The following is a 26,091-nucleotide window of genomic DNA, read 5'->3' as shown; positions in this document are numbered from 1 at the left end:
GTTTTGGGGAATTTACCAGAGAACTTGCATTACCACATGCAAACAGGCAGCGATTGTTAGTGCAGAAGTGGTGTGCTGGTGTGTGTATATGTGCCTTCTGGAGGTTTCGAGGGGGTGTGTATGTGTGAATGGTGTTTTGAACATCTGTTGCTGCTCAGGTGTCAGATGATCTGTCACCCGTTTCAGCACAGAGGGACAGGGGAGTAATGTTAAATGTCTTTTCCATACGTGCACACGTACTAAATGCTCCCTCCTCTCATGCCGGCATAGAAACAGGTGTGTGTGAGACTTAAAGGAGTAGTTCAGCCAAAAATGAAAATGGTGCTCCATGAAAGACAGGAGATCGTGTACTGGGACAACTGTTCCTTAAAATACCTAAATTAACTTCCTGTTAGTTATTTGCTGCAAATGTCATCAATAGATGAAAGAAAAAGGAAGAGATCAGGTGATGGAAATAACAAAATAGATGCGTAAGAGAATCAGAGGCAATGTCTCCTGCAGTACACAGACTCTGATCCCTAGAGAGCAAATCTGAGCATGCTAACAGGGTAAATACAGGAAGGAAACAGGCTTTCAAATGGCCAGCACTCACACATGTTTGGCTCTTGGGCATTCAGAGATCATGAGGCTGTGGAATAAACACGATGCACAGACTCCTTCAAAGACACATTGAATCATCAGATGCTCCTCCAGTCATCTTCAGTTTCTTATATAGTTCTTCCCGGCAAGTTCTTTGTAATGTAAACACATTCATAATGTGACTAAGGTTTCCATTTCAGTTAAACTTCATATTCATCACAGAATATTAAAATAGAAAAACAAATCATGACTTCCACAAAAATATTAAGCAACAGGAACATAAATTGTTAATAACAACATGAATAATAATAAGAAATGTTTGAGCACTAAATCAGCATATTAGAATGATTTCTGAAAAATCAACTTTGACATCATAGAAATAAATGAAATTTTAAAATGTATTAAAATTTAAGTTTAAGATGTAATATTTTTATAAAATAAATTTTTACTGTATGATCATCAGTGGTAGTCTACATATTTTCTTTTCTTTTACAGTATTATAAAGATGAAATTTATCGAAAAATAAGAAGTAATTTATAATGTAAGTGATAGTGTACATCCAGCTGATTGTTATCTCAGAATAAACCCCGACAGGGTGATCAGGAGGGATCTTGTATCAGCCCGAAAGGGTTTATTCTGAGATAACAAATGGTTGGATGTACATTATCCTGCTTATTACACAGCTACTTGCCACATAAGTAAATAATTAGACACGAAATATTGATTTGAGTTGAAATATTTTAACGCTCCATGAACACAGCAGTTGCTTGCAAGTGGCAAGTTCAAACTAGACTGACATTTAAGGGAAACGTTGCAGGCAAACCATTTATTACACAACATTTCACCATATGAATAAATACGGCAAAAAAAAATGTAAGTTTTTTTTTTTTTTTTTTTAAACCTTACCAGTTTGTTAGTTATCTTATTATCCATTACAGCGTACAAGACAATCGTAGCAAAAAGGCAGCAGCTGCGTTTGAATGAAACGAGAGAGCGATTCCGCGATGCCATAAAGAAATAATTGGATGCGATTTTGAAGTTTTAATATTTTGTAAGCTAAATGAACGCAAAGCATCCACCAAGAAAAACTGTTACTAGCAAGAGTATGGCGCCGACTTTAGTTACCCGGATGAGCCTGTGTTATCAGCTTTCTCCGGTTGTTACTGAGGTATAACATACTTTTGAAATGTCACAACTGACCAATCAGAATCAAGTATTCCACAGAGCCGTGTAATAATCCGTTATAAACCATCCTTCTAAATTGTTGCATTCCTTTCAACAGGACAATTTAAGTAAGAATGGTTTTATGAAATTTACATAGATTCATGATTAGGTCCTTGTGTGTTTAATTGATGCTTTATAAAGTATATGTTAGCATTCTTGTTCTGGTTATGAATGATATAAAGCCTTTCACCTCATTAAATGGCTTAATTATGACCCTCATTCTGCCATGATTCTTTAGTTTACATGCCTTTTAAGTCAGAAGTTCTGGGTTTGAAGAAAATTCAGTTTCCTACAGTTAATTACAACATCTTCTGAAATACCAATAACAAAATTATTCATAGGTGGAATAAGCTCACCTCTCTCTTTACACTATCACTCTCTTCCACCCCCTCAAACACACATATGCTCTCGTTTTCTCGGTTTTCTTTCTGGAGAAGTGCCAAGTCTGACTTTGTCCTTGTCCTAGATCTGTGTGTAATAGCAGGTTTGTAATGAAGAGTTACGACAAGAGGGAGCAGAAAATCGAATTCACACTGCAATCAGTTTATTTGAATAACATGTTATTTTATCTCGTATCTCTTTTTTTTTTCTCCCCTTTAGACGAGGCCTGAATCCCCCCCACAGAGTGAAGTCCATCTCCATGACGACCTTCACGCAACAGGAAATAGAATTTCTACAGAAGCATGGAAATGAGGTAACTGATGATGGCATGGTGGAAAGTGCAGTGATGTTTTTATTGACATGGCAAATGTGTCGTCATCTTTGTGGACTGTGCGTGCTGATATCTGGACGCTGATGAGTTTATGATTTACGGGGTAACAGTCATGCGTCTGTGATAAGATAACAGGAATTACTGGGATTTCTTTTCAACTTGAACACACGCGCAGCTCAAACGGTGAATAACAGCCTCAAAATTGTTAGCATTGTTGGCAGTTCTAGATGGTTTTATTTAATTTGTTATTTTCATTTGACCTTTAATTTTTTGAAGGCAGGTGCGGTTTCTTCTAAAGTCCAAGTGTGTATTCTCTGAGAGCTGCTTCTTGGCGACAAGACCACTTTTCATCTCCCCAATTCCCTTTCTCCGTCACTGTTTAACTCAACATTCCTGGGATTTTTCCCATCTCGTGAGGCCTGATTTATGAGGATGAGCTGGAATTGGTTTCTTGTTGAGAAGACTCTTATTTGAGTGCTCTGTGTCTCATGTGTGTGTGTGCGGGCATTTTGTGTTGTGACTTTGTTTTTATGTTGGTCCAATTCGAACTCAACAGGTTTGGTGTATTAAAATCTCACAGCATCTGTCAGTTTTAACTTCTGATTTGGTTTTCGACAATGAGAGGATGTCACGATAGTGATGTTGGCAGATCTTCAGTAATTTGTCTAGCTTTCAAAGATAACATTAATTTGTGGCAAAATATTGCAGAGTCTGATTGCACAAACAATCTTTATGAACAACACAAGATACACTACCATTAAAAGTTTGAGGTCGGTAAGATTTTGTAATGTTTTTTGCAAGTCTCTTGTGCTCCCACAGACTGCACTTATCTGATAAACAAAACAGTATAACAGCAATGTTGTGAAAGATTATTGGAATAAAAAAATCTATTTTTTTATGAAATTTTTAAATGTAATTAATTCCTCAAATAGAAAAACTGAATTTTCATCAGCCATTACTAGAGCCCGACCGATATGGATTTTTGGGGGCCGATGCCGATGCCGATATTAACTCGAAAATAGCCGATTTATAAGCCGATATTTTGATTTTGAAAGTAAACTGGATATTAGACCCATTTCCTATAAACTGCACTTACACAACATTGAATAGCAAAATATCTACCTGTTCTATGTATGTGGGCTGTATAAACCATTTTCCAGAAGGGATTTATGTAAAAAAAAAAAAAGCCTTAGATTACGGTCTCAATGACTAAACAATTGCACATCAAAAGTATATATTTTTTAATGATCAAAAAACAGTCTGGTTTTAAACATTTAACACTTTTACTTTCTTCCAGCTGAAGCTGGTTTTAACAGTCTGTGTGTGTACTGTAAATAAATTATAATACTAAAGTTAAAGTATTTGCAGAAGTAGTCCCACACTTTGCTGCTACAGCATTCACCTTTTTCAGGTATCTGTAGGGCAGAAAGAGAGACAGAGAAAGAATAAGCATGTGTATTAATAATATCACCATGTATCATTACTCATGTCATCATTAGAATTATAATAATAATAAACAGGGATCTCCTACATAGGCAAAAATGAGAAATTTATATATTTTTTTTATTTGTCAAGCAATAGGTATTACCTACTTATATTTAACTATATTATTTCAACATTTTCCTGTTATGTCTGTAAAGCTGCTTTGAAACAATATGTAAAAAAAAAAAAGCGCGTGTTCAGCTCACATTTATTTACATGTCCCCTCTGGTTTAATCATTTCTTACGCACCTACTGTAGTTACTGTAATTACACTATATTTGCTCTCACAGACACATTCACAACGGACCCGTTTATCTTCTCCTCTTCTCTTTGTGCAGTCTGAATCAAAACATCGTCATGCGCTGGCGAACGTAAAGTTTGCCTACTGTTACCGGAAGATTACGGAATCAATTCGAAGTTGAATGGTTAACGTTAGTGTCATGAACACACCGCTGTCAATTTTGAGAAGCACCACCTTCAAACAAGTTAATAGCAAGCATTTAAGGGGCCTGCTAAAAAGGAAGCTATATTAGCGTTAGAATAACATAACCAGCCTGAATTCACCAAATTGTGCTCTGGACCTGAGGGTAGCCTTCTCTTCCTTGCTTCTCTCTTAATTATCATCAGCTGGACTAGCGCTATCGCTCGCTTCTTACAACGGGACAGATACATGTTTGCTGCTGACCGAAAGGAGGAACAACAGACTATTAAAACTCCGCCAACGCCATAGCGCAGCGCAGCGCAAATCGCGTTGTATCTGAAGGGCAACGCTGAACCCAGCATATCGCGTCCTGTGTGAAAGGACCATTACGCGGTCATTATGTGGGAAACACACCGCAATAGTATAAGAATAATTTAAATGCTAACGTTATAGTTTGACCTCTTATTAACGTTCGCGCTCTTCCACTAATAAACATGGTATTAGCTTTGTGGCTAATCTAATATAGCAATGCATGAGCGGCTGTAAGTGATGTTGCAGAATATTTAGAAGTGATAATGATAGGACCGTTAGCTAGAACTACCACACCGTTTTTATATACAGTGTATGAACTAAATCTACAATCATTTCATATGACGAACGACAGACTCACCTGGGTGGCTTGGCTGTCCTTCTGTAGTGAATTTCTGGCGCTGTTGTCAACTCTGGAGTTGCAGACCGCCCTCTGGTGGGCAAAGTATGCAACACTCATAACATGAGTGAAGCATGAGACTCTGTTTTTTCATGTTTCATCGGCCGTTATAAACGCCGATGCCGATTTAAATGCAATTAGCTCATATCGGCCGGCCGATATATCGGTCGGGCTCTAGCCATTACTGTCTTGAGTGTCACATGATCCTTCAGAAATCATTTTGTTTTATTTTCAGCAGTTTATAACCCTATCATAAGAGTTCGTCAAAGGCAGTTATACAGAATTTTAGTTTCTGTATAGTTTATCAGTGTTTTATTCAGTATTTTGTTTGTTGTGACCCCTCATGTGGCAACAAAAAATGTATTGTTTCAAAACGCAGTGGACTAGTGGTTAGTTTAGCTAGTATGCAATTCTGAACTGATGAAGGCAGCTTCACAGATTTTTGGGTCAGTTTTGGATTTAATTCATGAATGAGCCCAACCTGGGCTCTCTTGGACCAGCAATGTCAGTTCATACAAACAAAGTTTTCACACATGTAATGTCTGATACTCGTAGAGCCCTTTCTTCAGTGTCTGTGAGGCTCCTCAAGTCAAGTGATAATGTAGTTTTCACTTCTGTTCCTATTGATAATTAATAAGCTGCTACCACTGTTTCCAAAGGGTGTGTGTGTTTACACACACAAATGTGTGTCTGCATTAATTGTATCTATATGGAGGCAGTGTCTTCAGAACCGTGAGAGCTTCCACACATACTTGGCATATAGTGGTTGTGAAGCCTTTTAGACTTCGCTTTTTATCAGTTGTTATCTGAGTGCATGTGTGTTTGACTCCACAAGAAAAGTTTATTTAAATGTTTTCTGAAATGTCATCTTGAGGTATTGGTTTCCTTCTTGAGAATGTGTATGTGTGAGTAAGCACGTGTGTATTTAAAGCAAGACTTTCCCTCGTATGAATGCCTGTATTGTTTTTTCACAGACACGTTTTTTCTGTCTTCTTTCTTATAAACTGAGGATTAAAGTGACTGTATTGCTCTTTAAAACGTTCATGATTTCTGACAGATGACTCTCTGTTTCACGTTGATGGTATATTTGCTCTATTAATGTCTGATGAGCTCTCTCTTTGTGTTTTCCTGTATATGCAGGCATGTAAACAGATATGGCTTGGCCTTTATGAGGACAGAAACTTGGCAATCCCAGACTTTAGAGACCCTCAGAAAGTCAAAGAGTTTCTTCAAGACAAATACGAAAAGAAACGATGGTGAGAAACAACATGGGCTGAAATGTTGATTATTATATTTGATATTTAACTTAGGAATCATGCACAGCCAGTCATCATTATGTTAGGGAAAATGTACATTCAGCCGGTTCGTCTCTCATTATAAACCCCAACAGGGTGATCAGGCCCCCGATGCGAAGCGTACATTATCCGCTTATCACATGGTTACTTGTCACATAAGTAAATAATTAGACACAAAATATTGATTTGACTTTAAATATTTGAACGCTTCATTGACACAGCAGTTGCAAGCAAGCGGCAAGTTTAAACTAGATGGATATTTAACCTCTTGGGAAACATTGAAGTTAAACCACTTATTACACAACATTTCACCACATAAATAAGAAAAAAATGTTCCTAGCAAGAGCACAGCGCCGACCTCTGTTACCCGGATGAGCCTGTGTTATTAGCTTTTACCGGTTGTTATCAAGGGATAACATGCCTCAGAATGTCGCGAATGACCAATCAGAATCAAGTATTCCACAGAGCCGTGTAATAACACGCAATAAACCACTATGTAAAGTGGGTTGTACTTTATCCCACTTAATACAAATCAAGCAAATAAATAAATGTGAAAAGTTATTTTATAATGTGAAAATAAAATACTCATAAAACTGAAACCCACAAGTAAGTAGATCTCATAGTCTTGATCTGCACCTTTTTTTCAATAGTGGTGTTATATGGCGTAATTCTATCCTGGTATTTCCTGAAACTTTCCTATTGTTCACTGTACACCTCTGAGATTAAATTTCCATAGGCAAATATTTTTCTTGGTATCATAAGGATAAAGTCAACACATGGTTGTGTGTATGTGCTCTGCTCATTTAAATGTCTTCAATTCTTTTCTTTCAGGTATGTTCCTCCAGAGCAGGCTAAGACGGTGGCGTCAGTTCATGCGTCTGTCTCTGGTTCATCTGCTAGCAGCGCCAGCAGCACTCCAGAGGTCCGACCTCTCAAAATATTACTGGGGGAATCAGTACCCACTTTACACCTCAACAAAAACACACCTAGCCAGGTAACTGAACTTATATACTGTGAAATAATAAAATCACTTAAAACAAGAATGCATTACATCAGTGTCAGGAAAAATGTTTTAATGTTTCAAAAGAATTAGATTTTAAATAAATGCCTTTTATTTGATTGTTTTGCTCTCTCAGTCTCCGGTTGTGTCACGCACTCAGCTAACCCAGCAGCAGCATCAGGACAGGAAGTTCGATCTGCTCAGTGATCTAGGTGGCGACATTTTTGCGCCTCCACACTCGCAGTCCACAGGCAATGCAAACTTTGCCAACTTTGCACATTTCAACAGTCATTCAGGTAAGAACACACTCACACTACACTAACAAACTAAACCATCCATTTGAAAAGCAGTACTTTAAGGTTCAGGGTGATGTGGTCTGGTTTCCCATCGTACTGCAGTAGACTTATTGACAGCCACTGCAGCAAAACCCCTCATGGAATATAAAACCACTAATGCTTACTGGCATCTCTAGAGGATAATGATTGTGCGTTTTATCAGTTAATGTCAGAAAACAGGTACAGAGGTCAACACACACACACACACCATTTGTCTGTTAAAATGTGCAAGGCTGAATTAGGAGTCTGTGCATTCTGGGTTTCTGTTCATGTCAACTTTTATGTCTTTTGTGTAGTTTCTTTATAAGTGTGTTTTTAGCAGGTTTGTGTTATTTAACACACTATATCATTCCACTTTATATCAATGTGTGTAATATGTCTTCATACACAACCAGTGTTGAAGTCAGAACGGTTACGGTTTAGATTTTCTAAATTTACAAGATTGAATGTTAATGTGAGAATTAACCGAATTTTTAAGATGAACTTTCTTAATCTCCTGACTGGAAAGAAATTAAATTGACCTAAACACTGGACATGTTCTTCCCTTAGTTTCATGCTCATTCCTCATCCCCTTTTCTGTTTGTTTGTTTGTTTGTCTGTTTGTGGTGGACCCCAGCAGTGCAGAATGCAAATTCTAATGCAGAGTTTGCGAATTTTGATGCGTTCAATAGTTCTGCTGCTCCAAATACAGCAGCATTTCCATCAGCTCCACAAGCCTCATTTCAGCCCGCACAACCAGGTATAACACACACACACACACACACACACAGAGCCAGGCATACAAACTTCCATTTACCTCCTGTTCTTCTTTAAGGAAATGGCTCTTTGTGATGTCATTTGTGATGTGATAGTTGCTTTGCTTGTGTCTTTTTTTCATTGCTGCTTTTTTACATTCTCGCTTCTTAAACATTGCTTTTCATTGGCCTTTTAGTTAAACTTTAAATCCCTCTCTAAAAAAAAATAAAAAATGAAATCACTTGTGTGTGCGAGTTTACCTCATCGCTGCCTCCACTGGCCGTGCACAGTAAGTCAAAGCTTGTGTGCCTGTCTTTGTCTTTCGAACACATTCTTAGCCCCCAATTAATTTGCTTTTGGAAGTGGTTTTCCTTAATTGCAGTGGTGTAAAATCAAATTTCCCTTATATAGCTCCTCATAAATCCTCCTGCGATGTCTCTCTGATTAGAAGGACACTCTTAATCTTGCATAGCCAGACCTTCAGACTGACGACTTTAAGTGATCCTGATTAGCGCTTGTCATCAGTTGTAAACATGGCAGCTTTCTTTTTTCATTGTGGGCTTCTTTTCATTTTGTGGGTCACAGCTTCTTTGTTTCCGGACACAACATTAAAGGACGCGACACATGTCTCACGGAAATCTTGTAGAATTCAACAAGTCCGATGACGACTTCAACACTCATGAAGTGTTTCCACTTTTGTGTCTCATACCCATCAGACTATCAGCCAACGTAGGCATGACGTCTGAGGCTGAGACTAGGACAATCTTAGTCAGTGTTCCCTCTAAGCTGCGTGCTTGTGATGTTGTTCCTGTCCAGACAGAAAAAAACTCTTTGTGTCTATATGTATATATATTAACTGTATAAATGTTATTATATAAATAATTAATACAAATTAAGGTTTCCATGTTTTTAGCTTCGTTATTAAGTGATCCTTCATTTATTAAAACAAAATGTGGTAATAACATAAGGTGGTCCACAACAACAAAAACTAGAGGCAGCATTGCTCTTTAACATTTCTGTCACATATTTGCTCATCCTTTCTCTCCTTTTCACAGGAAGCTCATCAGGACTAGCTAATGCCAACTTTGCAAACTTCGATAACTTCCCCAAATCCTGCAGTGCTGATTTCGCCTCATTTAGCTCCACCAAGAGTAACTCTGTGGGAGAGGGGCATAAAGTGGAAGCAACCAGTGTCCCTGCAGACCGATACGCAGCCCTCTCCAACGTGTTCGGCAGCAAACCTGAGCAAGGTACATTTTCTCACACTCCTACAGCTCATCCTATGCAGGCATGGAGTGACCATTTTTAGCATTTTTAGTCCTCGGATCCCCAGCGAGGCTACAGAGCACAATCAATATTTTCAAAATGTTTTATCATTTATAAAATAAAAACTGGGGTACATGTGCCCAAAAATGTCAAAAAATAAGCACTTTATGTGTCATCTCCACAGGCACAAGTTCAGCCCCTCCATCAGCAGGTGTGGGTCCCCCACCTCCACAGGCGGCTCTGTCGGGCGGCGATCGCTACGCTGCTCTTGCTGAACTGGACAACGTCTTTAGTTCCTCCACACCAAACGTGAGCGGGTACAACACTGCCACCACAGCACAAGGGTGAGACTTGAAAAAGATGTGGCCGTTCACCTCTCAATGTTTTTTTCTCAGTTGTGTTAGGCTCTCCTTCCGCTTTCACATTCAGGTCTGTGTTTGGATCCTCTCGGGCTGTTCCTCCAGTTCAATCACAACAGAGTTTACCCAGCATGCCTCAGGGTTTTGGAGGTAAGCATCTTTAAGATCTATTGGAATTTCCAATCTACCTTCTTCACCGCGTCTCTTACACCTCACTTGTGGTTGTAACAGGGCCTTCGTCGAATCCATTCGTCGCACCTGGGGCCCAACAGGGCGCTCCCACTAACCCGTTCCAGGCCAATGGAAGAGCAGTTGTACCAGGAGTGGGTGTGGCCACAGCGGGTATGGGCGGAGCTCACGTTGACCTGATAATCTCAAGAGTTTAAATGCGTTCATCGATGAAACCTGGCATTGCTTCGCAGAGAATCTGCTCAGATTTCACAGCAGGCTTTGTTCTCGGTTTTAAAAGTGTTTAAGCAGCTCTTGCTTTGTGTCTCATTATTTATTTAACAGGGCTTTGGGAAGAGTTTTAAGTGGGTCAGATACCCCTAGTATCCATGCTAGAAGCTAACAGCTTGAGATCGCTTGCACACTTGCGAGATACAAAGGCACTTCTGAAGAGCTGCAGACATTTGTGGGTCTCTGCATCCCTGCGGCGGATAAATGTTGTGTGTTCGTGTTTCAGAGAAAGAAAAAAGACAGAAAGGGGAGGCATCTTTGGTTAAATGTGGATGAGAAGCAGATTTTTTTTGTCCCATGAAATTTATATAGAGCAAAAGTGAGATAAAGCTGAAAGGGAGTGTGCTGCGACTGATGGTTTTGTTTGGTTGTGTTCTTGACATGCTGATCTGACATGTTAGGACCCCTGCTGGGTCAGGCTTTCCCTGCGGCCCACTTCGGTATGTCAATCTCCCTCTTTCTCTCATTTTCTCCCTATTCTCTCTTCCTTTTCTGGGGCTTGGCATTGACTGTAGACTAGTTGTATTATATATTCTACACTGACCACAACTGTGTAGACATCTTGATCCCATTAAAGAAAGTTATGCTTGTATAGTCTTTCATCTGAGGTGGATGGACCCCAGATAAAGTATTGATAACTCATGACGTTCACATCAGTGATCTCCAGCTGTGACAGAAAATTATCTATATATGTATTTTAATAGGTCCAAAATTTCAAGCCAAGTGGCATTTGCTATTATTTGTTTATTAATGTTGATAAAGTGTGCTGTTTAATAGTTGTGTGAAAACTCTTGATACGTTTCTTTTTCCAAAAACAAATCGTACTGACCCCAAACTTTTAAACAGTTGATCTATATATGCACACGAGTATATATGAATATATTACTAGACCCACTAATGTTGAATAACGTTAGGAGTATTGGAAACTGTTAGTTCTGGAGTGTCTTTCCTCCTTTTTGCTGTGGAGTTTTTGTCATCTTCTTTGCAGAATTTTTGCCACAGATTTCTGTACTCAGGATAAAAATAGTCCTTCCTTAAAGTCAACATGATCCTTTTTCTTAAGCTTATTGTGAATGACTTGTCAGTAGAGTGTTGCATTTCTGAAAAAGTAAAATTTGACATCCACTGATAAAGAATAATTCAGGTTAATTCAGGTAGTTTAGCTGTTTTTTAAGTGTGTTTCAAGCGAAGTTGAACCGTATTGTCACTGCATCTCACAGCATGTGTTTGTCAAACTGAGATGTTAAAGCCGAGCTCTTTGTGTCCCACAGCCTCTTTTGGCCCACCGTCCATGAGCATGCCGACTGGGTTTGGAAATGCTGCTGCATACAACCTTCCCACCAGCTTCAGTGGAAACTTCCAGCAGGCGTTTCCTGGACAGCCGTTCGCCCAGCAGCACGCGTATCCCCAACAACCCAACGGTAGGGGCCGAGAAAGACATGCTGCAAAGATTTTAATGCCATTTATTAATGGTTTACAATTTGTTCCACTGTCATGCGGCATTTTGTAGAATGTTTCAGTTGTACTCATTTCTTGTTTTTTTCACATATTTGTCTCTCTCAGGAGGTTTTGCTGCATTTGGTCCAGGTAAAGTCACTCCGTTTGGACAGAACATGACTGCGCCTGGAGTAGCCAACAATCCCTTCATGGTGTGTAAAATGATATGTGTGTGTGTGTGCGTGTGTGTGTGTGTTATAAAATTGTTATTAATATATTATATTTTTTATAAAGTCTAAATAATATTCCAAATGTTATTTTGAAGCTAAATTTGTAGGGTTTTTTCTCCTCTCTTGCAGGCAGGGGCACCGGCTGCACAGTTTCCTGCAGGAGGATCATCCTCAAACCCCTTCTTATAGCGCTCCGGTGGGCGACCTGCGACTCGTTCGCACCTCTTGCACTGTTTTGTTTCTCAAGTAGCTTTAAAAAAAAGAAACATCAATTTCCTAAATACATTTTTATTGTATTTTAAAGAGCAGAAGACTGAAAAAAACAGCAATGGAATAGATACATGATCCTGTCTATGGCACATCCATAGTAAAAGAAACCAAAACATGTTGCAGAATTGTTTGGAGAAAAGGAGCTTTTTTTTTTCCATTATTATTATTATTCTTTTTAATCATGCTCCTTTTGTCATTCCTGTGAACTGGCCTGACCTGGAAATCATCTGCATGACGTGGTGGATTACCAAGTTATTGCAAACCTCCTGTTCATGTTAATGCTGCAATTGTGTACAGAATTCTTTCATAGAAATTGCAAATTTGTAGGTCTTTGTGCATATCAGTATTTGTATCTTTAACACTCATACATGTGTACACACACATGCTGCATATAAGGCGCTGACGTCCATCATGCTGTGAATAACATTAAGCAAAAATGTGGAATCCATTTTTTACATCATAGTGTCACATTTAGTGCTTTTGGAGTTTGTGAGAATAAGACGAAAACATTGTTTGTGTTAAGAGGAGTTTAAACTACAAGACTCTTTTTGAATGTCAACAACTCTTGAACTCATGAGACTCCGACTCAAGACCACTTATGTTACAAAAATCTTAAGTTAATGTGTATGTGTGTGTGTTTATATATATATATATATATATATATATATATATATATATATATATATATATATATATATAAACAATGAATTTTATGTAAATCAAATGTGATGGCTTAAAATTCCTGTTCCTTGTGTTCAAAACTTTGTTCCAGTGATGATTTGTGCATCATCTTCTGCCTTAAAAGCTTCTTCTGGATTTTCTTACGGCGTTTCAGTCTCAGGTTTTCGGCACATAGTGGTATACAAACCCCTCAAGAAGAAAATGAGTGCAATAATAGAAAAATATGCTCCGTAGACGATAAACTGGAAGACAAGTAACAAAAATAGTCTAAATACATGTTCTGGATCCAATACAAATTTAGCATGTGTGTCGTGCTGGTGATGACAGTAGAAGATAATTTTGACCTATATGGAAGGTGTCAGGTAACCTCACCTGTGTGACAATATCCAGCCCAAGCCCACTGCTATCCACCACCACTGAGGTGATGATTGTCTGGAGGAGCAGCGCACAGAAGGTGTTGGCTCCGAACACAAGGGCGTAGCGCTCCATGTTCAACCCAGCTGCTATCTGGAACCTGTGAAACAAGGGCATAGATGTACTCGTGCATTCATTCACTCATTGGAGAGATGATATTAACACAGATGTATTTTTCTTTCTGCTGCTTTATTAAATGTCAGGAAATTGTGATTTCCATGCCTGGAAAAGTTATTGTAATTAATAAAATGATCTATAATGTATTTTTCTAGTTGTGCTCCATTCTAAAAGATGCCAATGGCTAAAGTTGTTTTGTGCAAATCTCTTTAAATGAATATTTAAGCCCCTTAATCTGGAAGGATGATCAACTGGAAAAATCATGGAAATTCATTAGGTCGGGGGACCCTGTGTAGAGTAATGCAGTTAATGAAAATGTTTATATATTAGGAAATTGGTTTAATTGTAATTTCCAGGCCTGGGAATGTCTTGAAAAGTAAGAAAATTTTAGTATCATAGATAATATAAAAGACACTATTACAATTTTTATTCTATTTCTAAATCACCAAGTCTGGAAACACTGATTAAAGTAGTGTTTACAATGAGTGCAGCGCTGTTTTGTTTCCAGAAGCGCCACCTGCTGTCAGAGAGTGAACTTGCATTTACATTCAGCTTATCTGCTGTTTTTGTTTTGTGCCGATGTTTTATGTGGTATAATTTCACAAAGCTGAAGACAGACCAATATGTTTTAGTTTTGAAATGATTTAATAGTTTATTTAATCAAAAAATGCTCATGTAAGATCTTTGTTTGGCGCTCATTTCAAACGGCTACAGATAAAGGCAAGTTTGGCCTGTAATAGAGCAAATAAATCTAGTTCATGTACTAATATTTTTATTCTATCTTGTCTCTTGCTTAAAGTAAGAAAAAAAAAAAAAAAAAAAAAAAAAAAAAAATATATATATATATATATATATATATATATATATTAATAACAATCGTCCCATTTGCTTGTAAAAAATATGAACAGAATTGATTCAGTCAATCAAAAATATTTGGAGGATACATGCTAATGTTTTAAAATATTGTTTTCTTTAATATTATCATTACTAAGTCGCTTTGGATAACTGTGTCTGTTAAATGTAAATTTACAAAAACTAAGTTCTTTTTTGCTGTGGCACTAAAATTGGTTAATGTATAATTAAGAGCTAATATCAAAGAGCTGATTTTATATTTAAGTCATGGCCAAACTGTATCTCTTTTAAAGATATCTGGAGAGAGGGAATTAATAACTTTAGGGCATGATACTTGTCTTTTATGGCCACCATAATTAAATTAAAAATGTCCTGGAAAATGATTCCTGACAAAGAATCGGAATATATATATATTAGTAGGAATTAATGTACATACTGTATAGATTGGGTATATATATTTTAGTTTTAAAAGAAAAAATGTTGCCTTTGCAGCTAGATGAAATAATTTGATTTCGGTCAATGCTATTTTATTTTAAGCTATTTCAAGCAAAAATATTTTTCTTAACCTATGCAATGTGCACATTTATTCATAGCATCTACTCTTTATAAACTTTGCCATGCTTTGCATTGACGCAACTTAAAACAACAGGTCTCGGAATTTGGACAGCATTACAGGTCCAAAATCTTTACCACCAATTAAGATGAAACCAGCAAGGGGTCATATAAGGTAATGTACACTTTCATGAATGTTTATCATGTAATTATGCAATTAATTTGAAGCAGGGATAGGTTGTATTCAGCAAAAAGTCTGTCCATGATAACATCTAACTTGATTTCTAATAAATATAATCTGAGCAGGAGTTTAAAAGAAGTCACGTATTTTGAACAGGACTTGCATGGCGATGGTGATGAGCAACATGTAGAGGCTCTTAAAGATGATGTAGCCACAGTAGCAGACCCAGATGTTGGCGCTGAAGACCATTGCGAAGAGAGCGCCACCTTCCAGCGCCGAGAGCGTGCCCAGAGCCACCTCACCCCAGCGAGACCAGTCAACAGATGAAAAACTGATGCCATACGCCGCCGCGGCACCTGTGGTGCAGTCATGTCCAGTGAGAAACATTCAAATACACTCTAAAGCCCTGTAGTTTCAATTTAGTCATATTTACTTAACTGGAGTGGTATTACATTTAATTTCTTTGTGAATGTTAAGTTCAGTAGTAAGTATGCTAGATTTTACTTGATAATAAGTTGTAATTGATATTAGAACAGTAAAATCTACTTAACAAGTAAATCTTGGAAGTTCTTTTCAGTGTGAATGAAATTTGAAAGTACTACATCTGCCATGTTGATATGGTCATGTGACCTTCAGTGTGTCTCTTTACTGCCAATCACAAATCCTCTCCCATGGCCTCATGGGATAGTAAAATGTCCATTAAATGCACAAATGTGGGTACTTTTCACCTACTGTGTATCAGTGGTGTCAAAAGTACTGGCATTCATTACTCAAGTAGAAGTATAGATACTAGGGTTTAAAAAGACTTTTGTAGAAGTTGAAGTATCAACTCAAGCTTTTTACTCAAGTAAAAGTGTAAAAGTACTGGTTTAAAAAACTACTTAAAGTATAAAAGTAAAAGTAATGTAAGGGGGAAAAAATGCCATTAAGAACAAAAGCTTAGGCCGCACCACAGGGGCCTATTGTGTACTACCCCACCTCCTCAAAAAACATTTTTCTAAAGGCCATAGGCCATAATGACTATAATGTTATATTAAAATGTTCATGTTGAAAAATTTGGGATGCACTAGGCTTCCTGTTTCAGCCGCATATATGAAAATACAAAAATGGTGTGCACATCCCAAACATCCAATTAGGACACAGGTGCAAGACAACTAAATGATATAGACAAATAAAGAAGTGAAGTCTGAACACTGAAAACTACTGCTCCAGAGGAATTTAATCAAGCAACGTTTCGACCTTCAGGTCTTCCTCAGCCGCATATATGCCCATTTAAAATGAACGCACTTTAGTACAATGCAAATACATTAAAGGACTAGAGATATGATGACTAGTTGCCAATAAGTATTGTTATGGTGCAAAAAGTCAAACTTCAGAGTAGGGATGTCAAATTTCGATTATTTCCATAATCGATCATCGTTTAAATTAACGATCAATTAATCGATTAATCGTTAACCATAATACTGCAAAATGCGTCTATTGCAGGCACGCAGTCAGCGGTATGACAGGATGTGCAAAAGCCACACACACAAAACGCTTTCTCACTTGAATTAAAGAGGTTTTAATCTGAATAAAATGATGCTAGTAGCAGGATTATAAAATGAATAGATGCGATTATGATCATTTGATAAAATGAAGAGAGCGCGCCATACTTTTGAGGTAATTTTACTTTGTTGACAGTTTCCAATCCCGCACGGAGAACGCTTAACGCGCCTCTTTAAATGGTTTTGTGGTGCTCGTTGTTGTATTTTAAAGCACAATTGCAATGTTTTCAACTGACATTATTGTATTTAAAATAAAATTATCCGAAATGTGAAGCGCGTGTGACTGCGCTGCACATTAAGTGAACTACATCGGCGCTGCTGCACCAAAACACACTGTTGCTCACATTAATTTGATCCTGCTGGATTCTGTCCTAGAAAATGTCAGATTTTTAAAAATCCTGCATACAGCGCATTAGATCGTGACAGTGCATGCGTGCAGACAAGGATGAGCGAGCGGGGCTTTGGCTAGATTTATTTGGAGGTTATTGCTCATGTCTCATTCGGCACAAATCGAAATGTTTCCATATTCGCAATGTATTTGAATGTTAAACTATTATTTATAATGTAAACTAGGCTTGTACTTAACACGCATTCGCATATAGACGGAAAAGATGATCCTCTTCATATGAGCAAAAACGTCCTTGGCATAACAGCAGAGTGGACCGGTATACTACGGTCTATTTAAACTGACCAGTGTAACCTTTTAATGTTTAGTTGACTATTTTATTTTGATAGTGAACAGACTGCGATGTAAGTTTGAATCGCTAGAATATACGTGTGCAGCAGGCTCCAGCGCGATCGAAACAGCTGAGAAATTAAAAAAAATATATATTTTCCGCAAAAGTGTTTACTTTCATTTGTGCACACTCACAATAAAAACAGAAGATTTGTGCTCTTGTAAAATAAAGCAAACAAACAGAATGCGTTGTCATCCTTTTTATGGTGCGCCCACACTTCTGTTTTAAATCCGTTAATCTTAATTATTTAAGTCGGATATATTTCGCATAGCCTATTAAAAAAAAAAAAAAAAAAAAAAAAACATGAAAACAAATTGTTATTTTTATGTTGGGCCTATTACTTAGTAGGCTATACATTTTCCTTAAAGCATCCCATTTTGTCCCAGGGCTTAGAACCTGTGCCCTAGTCAGGTCCATGCAGAAACTTGTGAACGATGCTCGGCGTCACCGTTTAGTGACAGCAGTGAATGCTCTGGGAATGTGTCGGTCACAGCGCCTATTAATCGCCGTTTTGAATCCAGCAATTATTTATTTAGAAATTATAAGATCTGATTATGACAAGTGTGGTATAAAAGCTTTTTTTATTAGAGGAATGATAGGTTAACTGGAAAATGTTAGATCGCGACCATGCTTTTGGACCCCATAGTCTTCATTTACGCGGCTTTGTTCTGGTTTGCCGGTTGGTCACGAATTTCCACAAATTCAGTATATTTAGGCATTGTTTCTTTTCCTAAATCTTCATAGTCTAACCCTCTAATTTCCCAGGTTTATTTTATTATCTTTCGCTTTTAATAACTGTTTTCGCATCTCTTACTGTGGTAAACATGGGAAGGGAAATTAAAGATTTCATGAATTAAGAATTCGTTCGATTTATTAATTTGTTCCCTTATTTCACTTAAATCATGGGTTATTTAGGGAACAAAATTAATGAAACATGGACAATTGCCACATTAATAATTCGTAGGAATGAATTAACAAGTTGTAGGAATGAATAGACTACCTGTCCTGTCACTGTGTCCCGCAGCCCTGCAAAGCGCACGATATAAAACAGTTATCTGATGAAATGATTAGTAACTACATTTCTATTGCATTTAATGTTGAATAACTTTTATGTTGTTTCTATTTTAATGTACTTTAAAGTTTAAATCACATTAAAAGCTTAATTTGTACATTGTGAATGAATGATGATGCTTTTATATATCGTCACCGTCACTCACAGCCGCTCGCACGTGTTGAGTGCGCATGAGCCGCACGCAGCCCAACATTGAATCGGTTAACCGACCATCGATAGCCTTAATCGATTGCATCTCTTATCGACAATTAATCGATCATCGATTAATCGTTGACATCCCTACTTCAGAGGCTTGTCATCAATAACTTTTAATGGAATGTTTATGTACATCCATGATTAGCTGCAGGAATCTGCGAGGGCGATGGACAAGAACATTGGTGCAGGCTTAGTAACAATTACACTTGTATGGTTGTCTATTTACAGTAAACATTATAGTGCTGTCAAAATGAATGATTAATCCAAGTGATTAATCAAAAACTAAAACTGAAAAAGAAATCATAATCCTGATACTTTCTTGATTGATAGCTTCTTGTATTTGGTACATACGTCTGCTATGTCCAGTGTTCGGGGGGGAACGAGTTACAAAGTTGGTATAGCCTACTTATCACAACATTGTCAATCGCATCGTCAATCGAAAACGCTAATTTATTAAAACATCTCGCTACCGAACTACCTACAGTAGCTTAATTTGTGGAGGACGAAGAAAAAGCACTCATTTGGTAAATGAGCCAGTGAGAAATAATAACTTTTAAGTAGGGTCCAGTGCCTTTTCAATACTTTTTAAACGGTACCGGCTCCTAAACGGTGCCTGAACCGATACTTTAAAAAAAGAACCACAAAAAACTATGGATAACTTTAAAGAACATTAAAAATATTTTAAATAAATCCATAGCTTGTTGTGCAAGTTGTGCTTCCCTTAATCTAAGCCTAATAAATGTATTTCACAATCTGGGTCATTATTTAATACAAAACCACACATAATGTTTCTACTGTATCTCTGTCACTCACTCTGATATTTAGTTAAGATGAGTGCTGTCTGTCACTGTCTTAAATCAGTTCTGTGAATTACTGTATGGTCATTCTTTATAAAGTAGCAACAATGTCGTTTTTAAAATACAGTACTGTGCAAAAGTCTTATGGAAAAATGAGTATTTTCTCCCCAAAAAGGGTTTTAAGCCAGTTATTTATATCTTTTGCTGTAGTGTGTCAGTTGGAAATATCAGTTTGCCATTAATTTTAATAATAATCTAGTGCGATTTTGAATGCACAAGCAGTCTGACAACGGCAAAATTAATGTTTGAAAATGTAAACTGATATTTTATACTGACACACTACAGCAAAATATATAAATAACTGTCCGAACACCATTCTTTTAAGTGAAAATACTAAAGTGTCTAAGACTTTTGCACAGTAGTGTATGTATAAAGTCCGTATGATTAAATTAAGTATATTTAAGTAAGTGTAATTAAAGTATGTGTTCGTTCATATGTGTTAAGGGCTAGATTTTCGCTGGTGGAAACGGCTGTGGTGTGATGAGCGAAAACTTTACAGATGAGAAACCGACTGCTACCTCGTGACCTTTTGTAAACTGTATTTATGACAAAGAACTGCACAGATATGGATATTCTAACAATCTATCGATAAACACACACCTTGTGTCCTCTGTTTGTTTAAGTGCGCATGCGCTGCTCCGTTCGCGGTCTGCGCCTCTGCGGATTGAAGAGCGCGCTGAAAGACGGGAGGAGACGGTCTGACGCTGGTTTCATGTGAAATTTAAGCGGACTGACTCTGAGGCGATCGGATACCGTTTCCATACCCAACCCTACTTTTAAGAAATATATTTTTTGATAAACGAACCCAAAACTGTCTATGTCCTGGCTGGACTGTGATGTGATTTGTGTCACGTGCAGGTGCGATGGATCGCGTACAGACCAATAGGGTGTCGGAATGGTATATGTTTATACTTCTCATCCAACCACAATCAAATTCACTCCATCCGGATGGCGCGATTTATCTGGATAGGTTTTTTTTTTATTAATGATGACAAGCCGGAATGTAAACAAGCCGAAATGAAACAGCAGTAACGAAGCTATTTTTAAAATGTAAGGAGTAGAAAGTACAGATACTTGCCTGAAAATGTAAGGAGTAGAAGTAAAAAGTCGGCTGAAAAATAATCACTCAAGTAAAGTATAGATACCCCAAATTTCTACTTAAGTACAGTAACGAAGTATTTGTACTTCGTTACTTGACACCTCTGCTGTGTATTCAGACATCCTAGGCCTGCTCTTTTGGCCTACTGTTTTTCACATTCTGTATAGTAGTGTTGATTTCGGATGCCAAGATGGATCTTAAAGTTAGGTTAGATGCCATTTAACAAAGAAAGAAAACAAGGCTGTGATACATAGACTTAATTACTCTTTACAGTGGTACGCACTGTATTAATGTCCTTGATCACATTCTTTTCACAACACACAATTTTCAAAACTGATTGATGCAGTTTTTGTCTACTGAAATCTTTTTATTTTCTAGAAACTTTAAGCTGAACAGTCTGTTAAAACATAAGTGCAATCTATTTAACACACTGCACTTCTATCCCTCAAAGCCTTGTTTTCATTACTGTCTAAAATAAAATATGGTTCTACACTGACTAAGATCTATATTGGGCATATTTTCTAGATTTAACTGAGTTCATAGTAAATAAGCGTCCTGTCTACTCACCTAACAGGTTTGAGAGGGCCTCCACTCCTCCATTGTAGACCGTGAAGTTACTAGACGGCTCCACATACTCCCACAGCAGCTGGACGTAGTTTATTATCTGGTAGTAGCCACCGGTAGCTAGCGCCCACCACGCTGACCAGACAAGCAGTTTATTTGAGGAGAAACACTGCAGGAAGTCCCACCACAATCGGAGCAGAACATCACCGCAGCCACCTGGGGTATCATATGGACAGCAGAATTGCACCCCATTTAGATTTACTAGGAATCAGCTTACCGTACTTCCATTTCATTTCGACTTTAAACATGGAAGAAAATGCACATTTTAGTTATTGATCCACTTTTTTTCAAGGTCCAGAAAAGTATAAAAATCATGGTCATAATAGCCCATCTAGTGGTTAAACTGTACGATTCTGACGATGCTTTTTATACTTTTCTTCATCACTGCTTCTTAACGTTACGGTTGAACCACTGGTAGCCGAAGGAGTTTCTGAAGATACTTCTCATACTTTTCTGGACCTTGGCAGTGTATTTTACTTTGCAGTCTGTGATACAGTCACGAACCTCCCGGTTTTCATTCAAAATACCTTTAATTGTGTTCTGAAGACAAATTAAGCTTTTATGGATTTAGTACAACATGGAGGTAAGTGATTAATGACAAAATTTTCATTTTAGGGTGGAGTAACCCTTTAAGTTCTTAGACTGTAAAAGCAGAATACTGAGAAGGAATTTTCCTTGTATCTTTTTATCCACTGACAACCTAATTTAGCTGCTTATTAGCAACCACTTTTTCATGGCATAAATGCTTTTAAAAAAATCACAAGTAGGGCAAAATATCTTAATCAGAGACCTTATTTCAGACATTTAACCAAAAAGTAAAAAAAAAAAAAAACATACTTTGGGACGATGGAGACAGAAGTGCAAATAGCACTTATTTTAGTTGGGTTAGGACTCATTACTGCAGCACTTATTATTTAACCATGTGATTTTACTAATATGATAGGTTTAACTCATTAGTCCTACCTGACCTGGAATTTTTTGCACTTTTTTTACCACAATTACCAGAACCTTCCGGTATTGGCTGCAGTTGTTTGGATCCATTCATGCCATCTTTTTGACCATCATTCTGAAGTTCCTCCTCTGTCCCCGCATCCCCTTCACCATCAGTCTCTCCACTAGCACTCCTCCTTTGGTGGAAGAACATACTTGTCTTGGGCATTGGGAGAAGAATGGAGGTGATCAGTGCAATGGCAGTGAGAACCAGTGTAAACACTAGAATGTAGTTATAGGACATCAGTTCAAAAGAGATTAGGATCTGGCCCAACACTGAACCAGCGGTGTTGCCCAGCAGCTGGGCTGTCCGGCAGTATGAGGTGGCTTTCAGGTAGTGCTTCAACTCCACCACACTGTAGAGATACGTGAAGTAAGCAACGTCGCACGATGTCACCAATCCGCTCGTGAACTGTATGGCCTGCATCTCTGGTACACCATTACACCACAGCAACATCGCCATGGTGGAGAACAGGACTAAACACTGGAAGACCACCACAGGTTTGTAACGTAGCCACTCTGTGAAAAGGAAGACGGGAACCAGCACTGCCAGGTACGAGTACGTCCACACCGGGAATATCTGATTGGTTACCTTTGGTAAAAAAACAAACAGAGATTTATTGCACAGATCAAAATTAGTAACAGAGCTGGGTAGATTACTTACAAATTGATGTCCATGACTAAATATAAATTACATTATGAAAACCAGAGGTGTCATGGCCATTCAAAGTGATATATTTTATGGCATGACACCCATATCTGGGACTTAAGTAAAAAAATAATTTTATGTGTAGTTAATAGATTAAAGTATTAGTCTACTTTGCCCATCACAAATTATAGATCAAATCATTTATAAAGGTGTTTTGCATTTGTGCACATGCCCCCTAAACAAATCATGATGCCCCTGATGAAAACTGTTAGTAACAATGTATTCTGACTACTTTTTAGATTACTTTTTATAGATTTTTTTTTTTTTACATACCATTTAACACCATATTTATATAAAAAAGCAAAGAGAAAGAAAATATATTAAAAATTTTAAATCAACGTTATAAGATGCATTAGGGTTTCCCAAACTATGCTTAATGAAAGAACTGCAGTAGGTTTTTGAGTTGATAGAAAGCTAATAATTAACTAAATCATAAAAAATGGCTGACAATCCCTTTGTTTCATACATGGTCTAATTTGAGAGATGCTGTCTCCCCCAAATTCAAAAGCATGGCTAGGAATCATTTTAATATGGCCATTATATATTGTGAATATACTCAAATCCAAATGGTATGACACACAGTAGGATTTTTAGAAAGGAAAATAGAGAAAAAAAAAAAAGAATTAGGGAGAATTGCAAAATAATGCGTGATTTACTGCCATTGTGTGAATAATATGTAATAATCATGTAACTCTTAAAAAAGTAATTGTAATCTGATTATGAACATTATATGATGTAATATACTCAAGTAATATTACGAGTACTTAAGCATACAGCAACAGGCTCATCCTGATGGGGTGCACATAATAGCTGGTGAATTTAACCAGGCATGCCTAAAGACTGTTCTTCCAAATTTCACATGTGAAGCGTGCCATCAGAGAGAAGAGCATAGCCTATTAGATCATGTATATTGCAATATTAAGCAAGCATAGAGGGCATTGCCACAACCACATGTAGGTCAGTTAGACCATCTGTCACTGCACCATGCCAGCGTACACCCCTCGTGGAAGACAAACAAAGCCCATCAGAAGACTGATCAGCACTTGGACAGAGAGAGTGGAGTGTTTTTGAAAATCAAGACCTGGGAGAATATACACATGCTGTTCTGGGATACATCTCATATTGTACTGAGAACGTCACTGTTAAAAAACATCTTCAGATGTTCCCAAACCAAAAACCATGGATGACGGGAGAATTCTGAACTCTCATACATGACCGTAACATTGCATATAGAGCTGGGGATAGAGTACAGTATTGCATGGCCCAAGCAAATTTGAAGAGGGGCATTAAAGCTGCAATTAAGTCATACAAACAAAGGATTGAGGGTAATTTCCTCCATCATTTGATCCTATCAGTTTGTCTACAGAGCAAACCCACTGCACTGAGGGTGCCATTGTCATCGCCCTCAACAATGCACTTAATCATCTAGAGCATGCAGGAAATTATGTAAGGCTGCTTTTCATAGATTATAGCTCAGCCTTTAACTCTATCATTCCTGATATCCTGATAAATAAATAACTGAACCTGCAGCTCCCTCCTTCTACTTGTGCTTGGATAAAGGACTTCTTAATCAATAGACTACAAACTATGAAATTTGGTTCTCATGTATCCTCCTCTCTTACACTCAGCACAGGATCACCCCAGGGCTCTGTGCTGAGTCCGCTCCTGTATGCTCTCTATACTTATGAATGTGTCTTCTAAACCCATCACACAAAAATAAAATGATGAAGTTTGCAGATAACTCTCCACAAAAGATAATCAGTTGTCCTCTGCCCTCCCTAGAGGAGATCTACAGCTCCCAGTGCCTAAAGAGGGTTAGGTCCATTATGTCAGACTCCTCCCACCCAGCCCACCACCTACAGTATTTGATCTGTTGCCCTTAGGTAGGCTCTTCAGATCGATTAAAACTTGAAACCTCCATCAGGGACAGTTTCTTTCCATGAGCCATAAAACACTAAATAATCCAACAATTAATTATTTATGGCTATGATGCTACTTTTTGATATTTTTATACCTTTTACTTTCTGTAACTTATGTCATGTCCTATTGTGTTTTTAATGTGTGTGTGTTTTTTTTTAATTGCACTAAAGGGAGTTGCACTATAATCTAAGGACAATAAAGGACAATAAAGTTATTGAATTGTACTTGATTTTTGGAATCAGATTACACGTAATCAGCTACTAACTAGCTCTGATCAGTAACTAATTAATAACTGATTAATGCGAAAAACTGCATATAGACAATTTCTTACCATATTTACTAAAGAAAAATAAAAAATAAATAAAAATATTAACATCTGAATAATAAAATATAATAAATAACAAAATTATATTATTTTTAGATTAAATATAGCATGTCACACTGCTGCAACTTTTAATATATTAGTTCTAATTTACTAAAGAATGAGAATATATATATATGCATATTGTATAAACAATAACGTGTAAATAATATTATAAAACAACGAATAATACATACATTAAAATTTATTTTTTTATTGTAGTATGCCACATTGATGTTGCTATTTAAAGTGCCTTGTCAACTTGTGAAATATAAATGTTGAAATTATATCTATCCTCTGTATATTTTATAACAGTATAATATTTTTTTGCAAAAATCTAACTCACAATATATAAATAAACAAAAAACTAAAATATATATAATAGTAGATGTTACTAGATGTTAGCGTGTTAAAGGTTACTATACCTGCTCAGTGGTTAGGTTCTTGTCTGGTCCAGTTAGGAACGGGATGAGAAATGGTTCTAAAGGCCTTACTGTGCTGAAGAACCCATAGATGCATAACAGACAAGTTGGATATTTCCAGTCCCTCATCCAATGCTTGAGAGACTCCATCTCCATTTCCTCCGGTTGGATGATAGCCTACAGTAAATTTATTAAATGTATGTTATTTTCAAAAGAGCACTATCTTTGCATGCACTGTTTACCTTATCAGG

General features: G+C 37.3%; 2 protein-coding genes across 4 annotated transcripts in view; one reads left to right on the top strand and one right to left on the bottom strand.

Annotated features, from left to right (window-relative positions):
• The window catches only part of LOC128028960 (arf-GAP domain and FG repeat-containing protein 1), a 24,085-nt gene extending 10,214 nt beyond the window's left edge, over nucleotides 1-13,871 (top strand). Inside the window, exons 2-13 of one of the 3 annotated variants that reach the window (XM_052616352.1) lie at nucleotides 2,404-2,497; nucleotides 6,268-6,383; nucleotides 7,254-7,416; nucleotides 7,559-7,718; nucleotides 8,377-8,496; nucleotides 9,548-9,742; nucleotides 9,943-10,102; nucleotides 10,188-10,267; nucleotides 10,349-10,459; nucleotides 11,848-11,997; nucleotides 12,140-12,225; nucleotides 12,373-13,871. In XM_052616352.1, the coding sequence (XP_052472312.1) occupies nucleotides 2,404-2,497; nucleotides 6,268-6,383; nucleotides 7,254-7,416; nucleotides 7,559-7,718; nucleotides 8,377-8,496; nucleotides 9,548-9,742; nucleotides 9,943-10,102; nucleotides 10,188-10,267; nucleotides 10,349-10,459; nucleotides 11,848-11,997; nucleotides 12,140-12,225; nucleotides 12,373-12,432 (1,495 nt within the window). In that variant the 3' untranslated portion in view covers nucleotides 12,433-13,871. Of the gene's footprint in view, nucleotides 1-2,403; nucleotides 2,498-6,267; nucleotides 6,384-7,253; nucleotides 7,417-7,558; nucleotides 7,719-8,373; nucleotides 8,497-9,547; nucleotides 9,743-9,942; nucleotides 10,103-10,187; nucleotides 10,268-10,348; nucleotides 10,460-11,847; nucleotides 11,998-12,139; nucleotides 12,226-12,372 lie in introns of all 3 variants that reach the window. The other 2 variants (XM_052616351.1, XM_052616353.1) reach the window with 2 other exon arrangements.
• LOC128028830 (thiamine transporter 2-like) lies at nucleotides 13,269-26,091 on the bottom strand. Its single transcript, XM_052616159.1, is given in 6 exon segments — nucleotides 13,269-13,436; nucleotides 13,567-13,708; nucleotides 15,474-15,666; nucleotides 21,382-21,594; nucleotides 22,402-23,020; nucleotides 25,844-26,091. Coding segments are annotated over 6 exon segments (1,488 nt in total). The 5' UTR covers nucleotides 25,997-26,091.

This window comes from Carassius gibelio, chromosome A15 (assembly GCF_023724105.1).
Source record: "Carassius gibelio isolate Cgi1373 ecotype wild population from Czech Republic chromosome A15, carGib1.2-hapl.c, whole genome shotgun sequence".
In the NCBI taxonomy this organism is placed as follows: domain Eukaryota; kingdom Metazoa; phylum Chordata; class Actinopteri; order Cypriniformes; family Cyprinidae; genus Carassius; species Carassius gibelio.
This window is presented reverse-complemented; position numbering and strand designations above follow the sequence as displayed.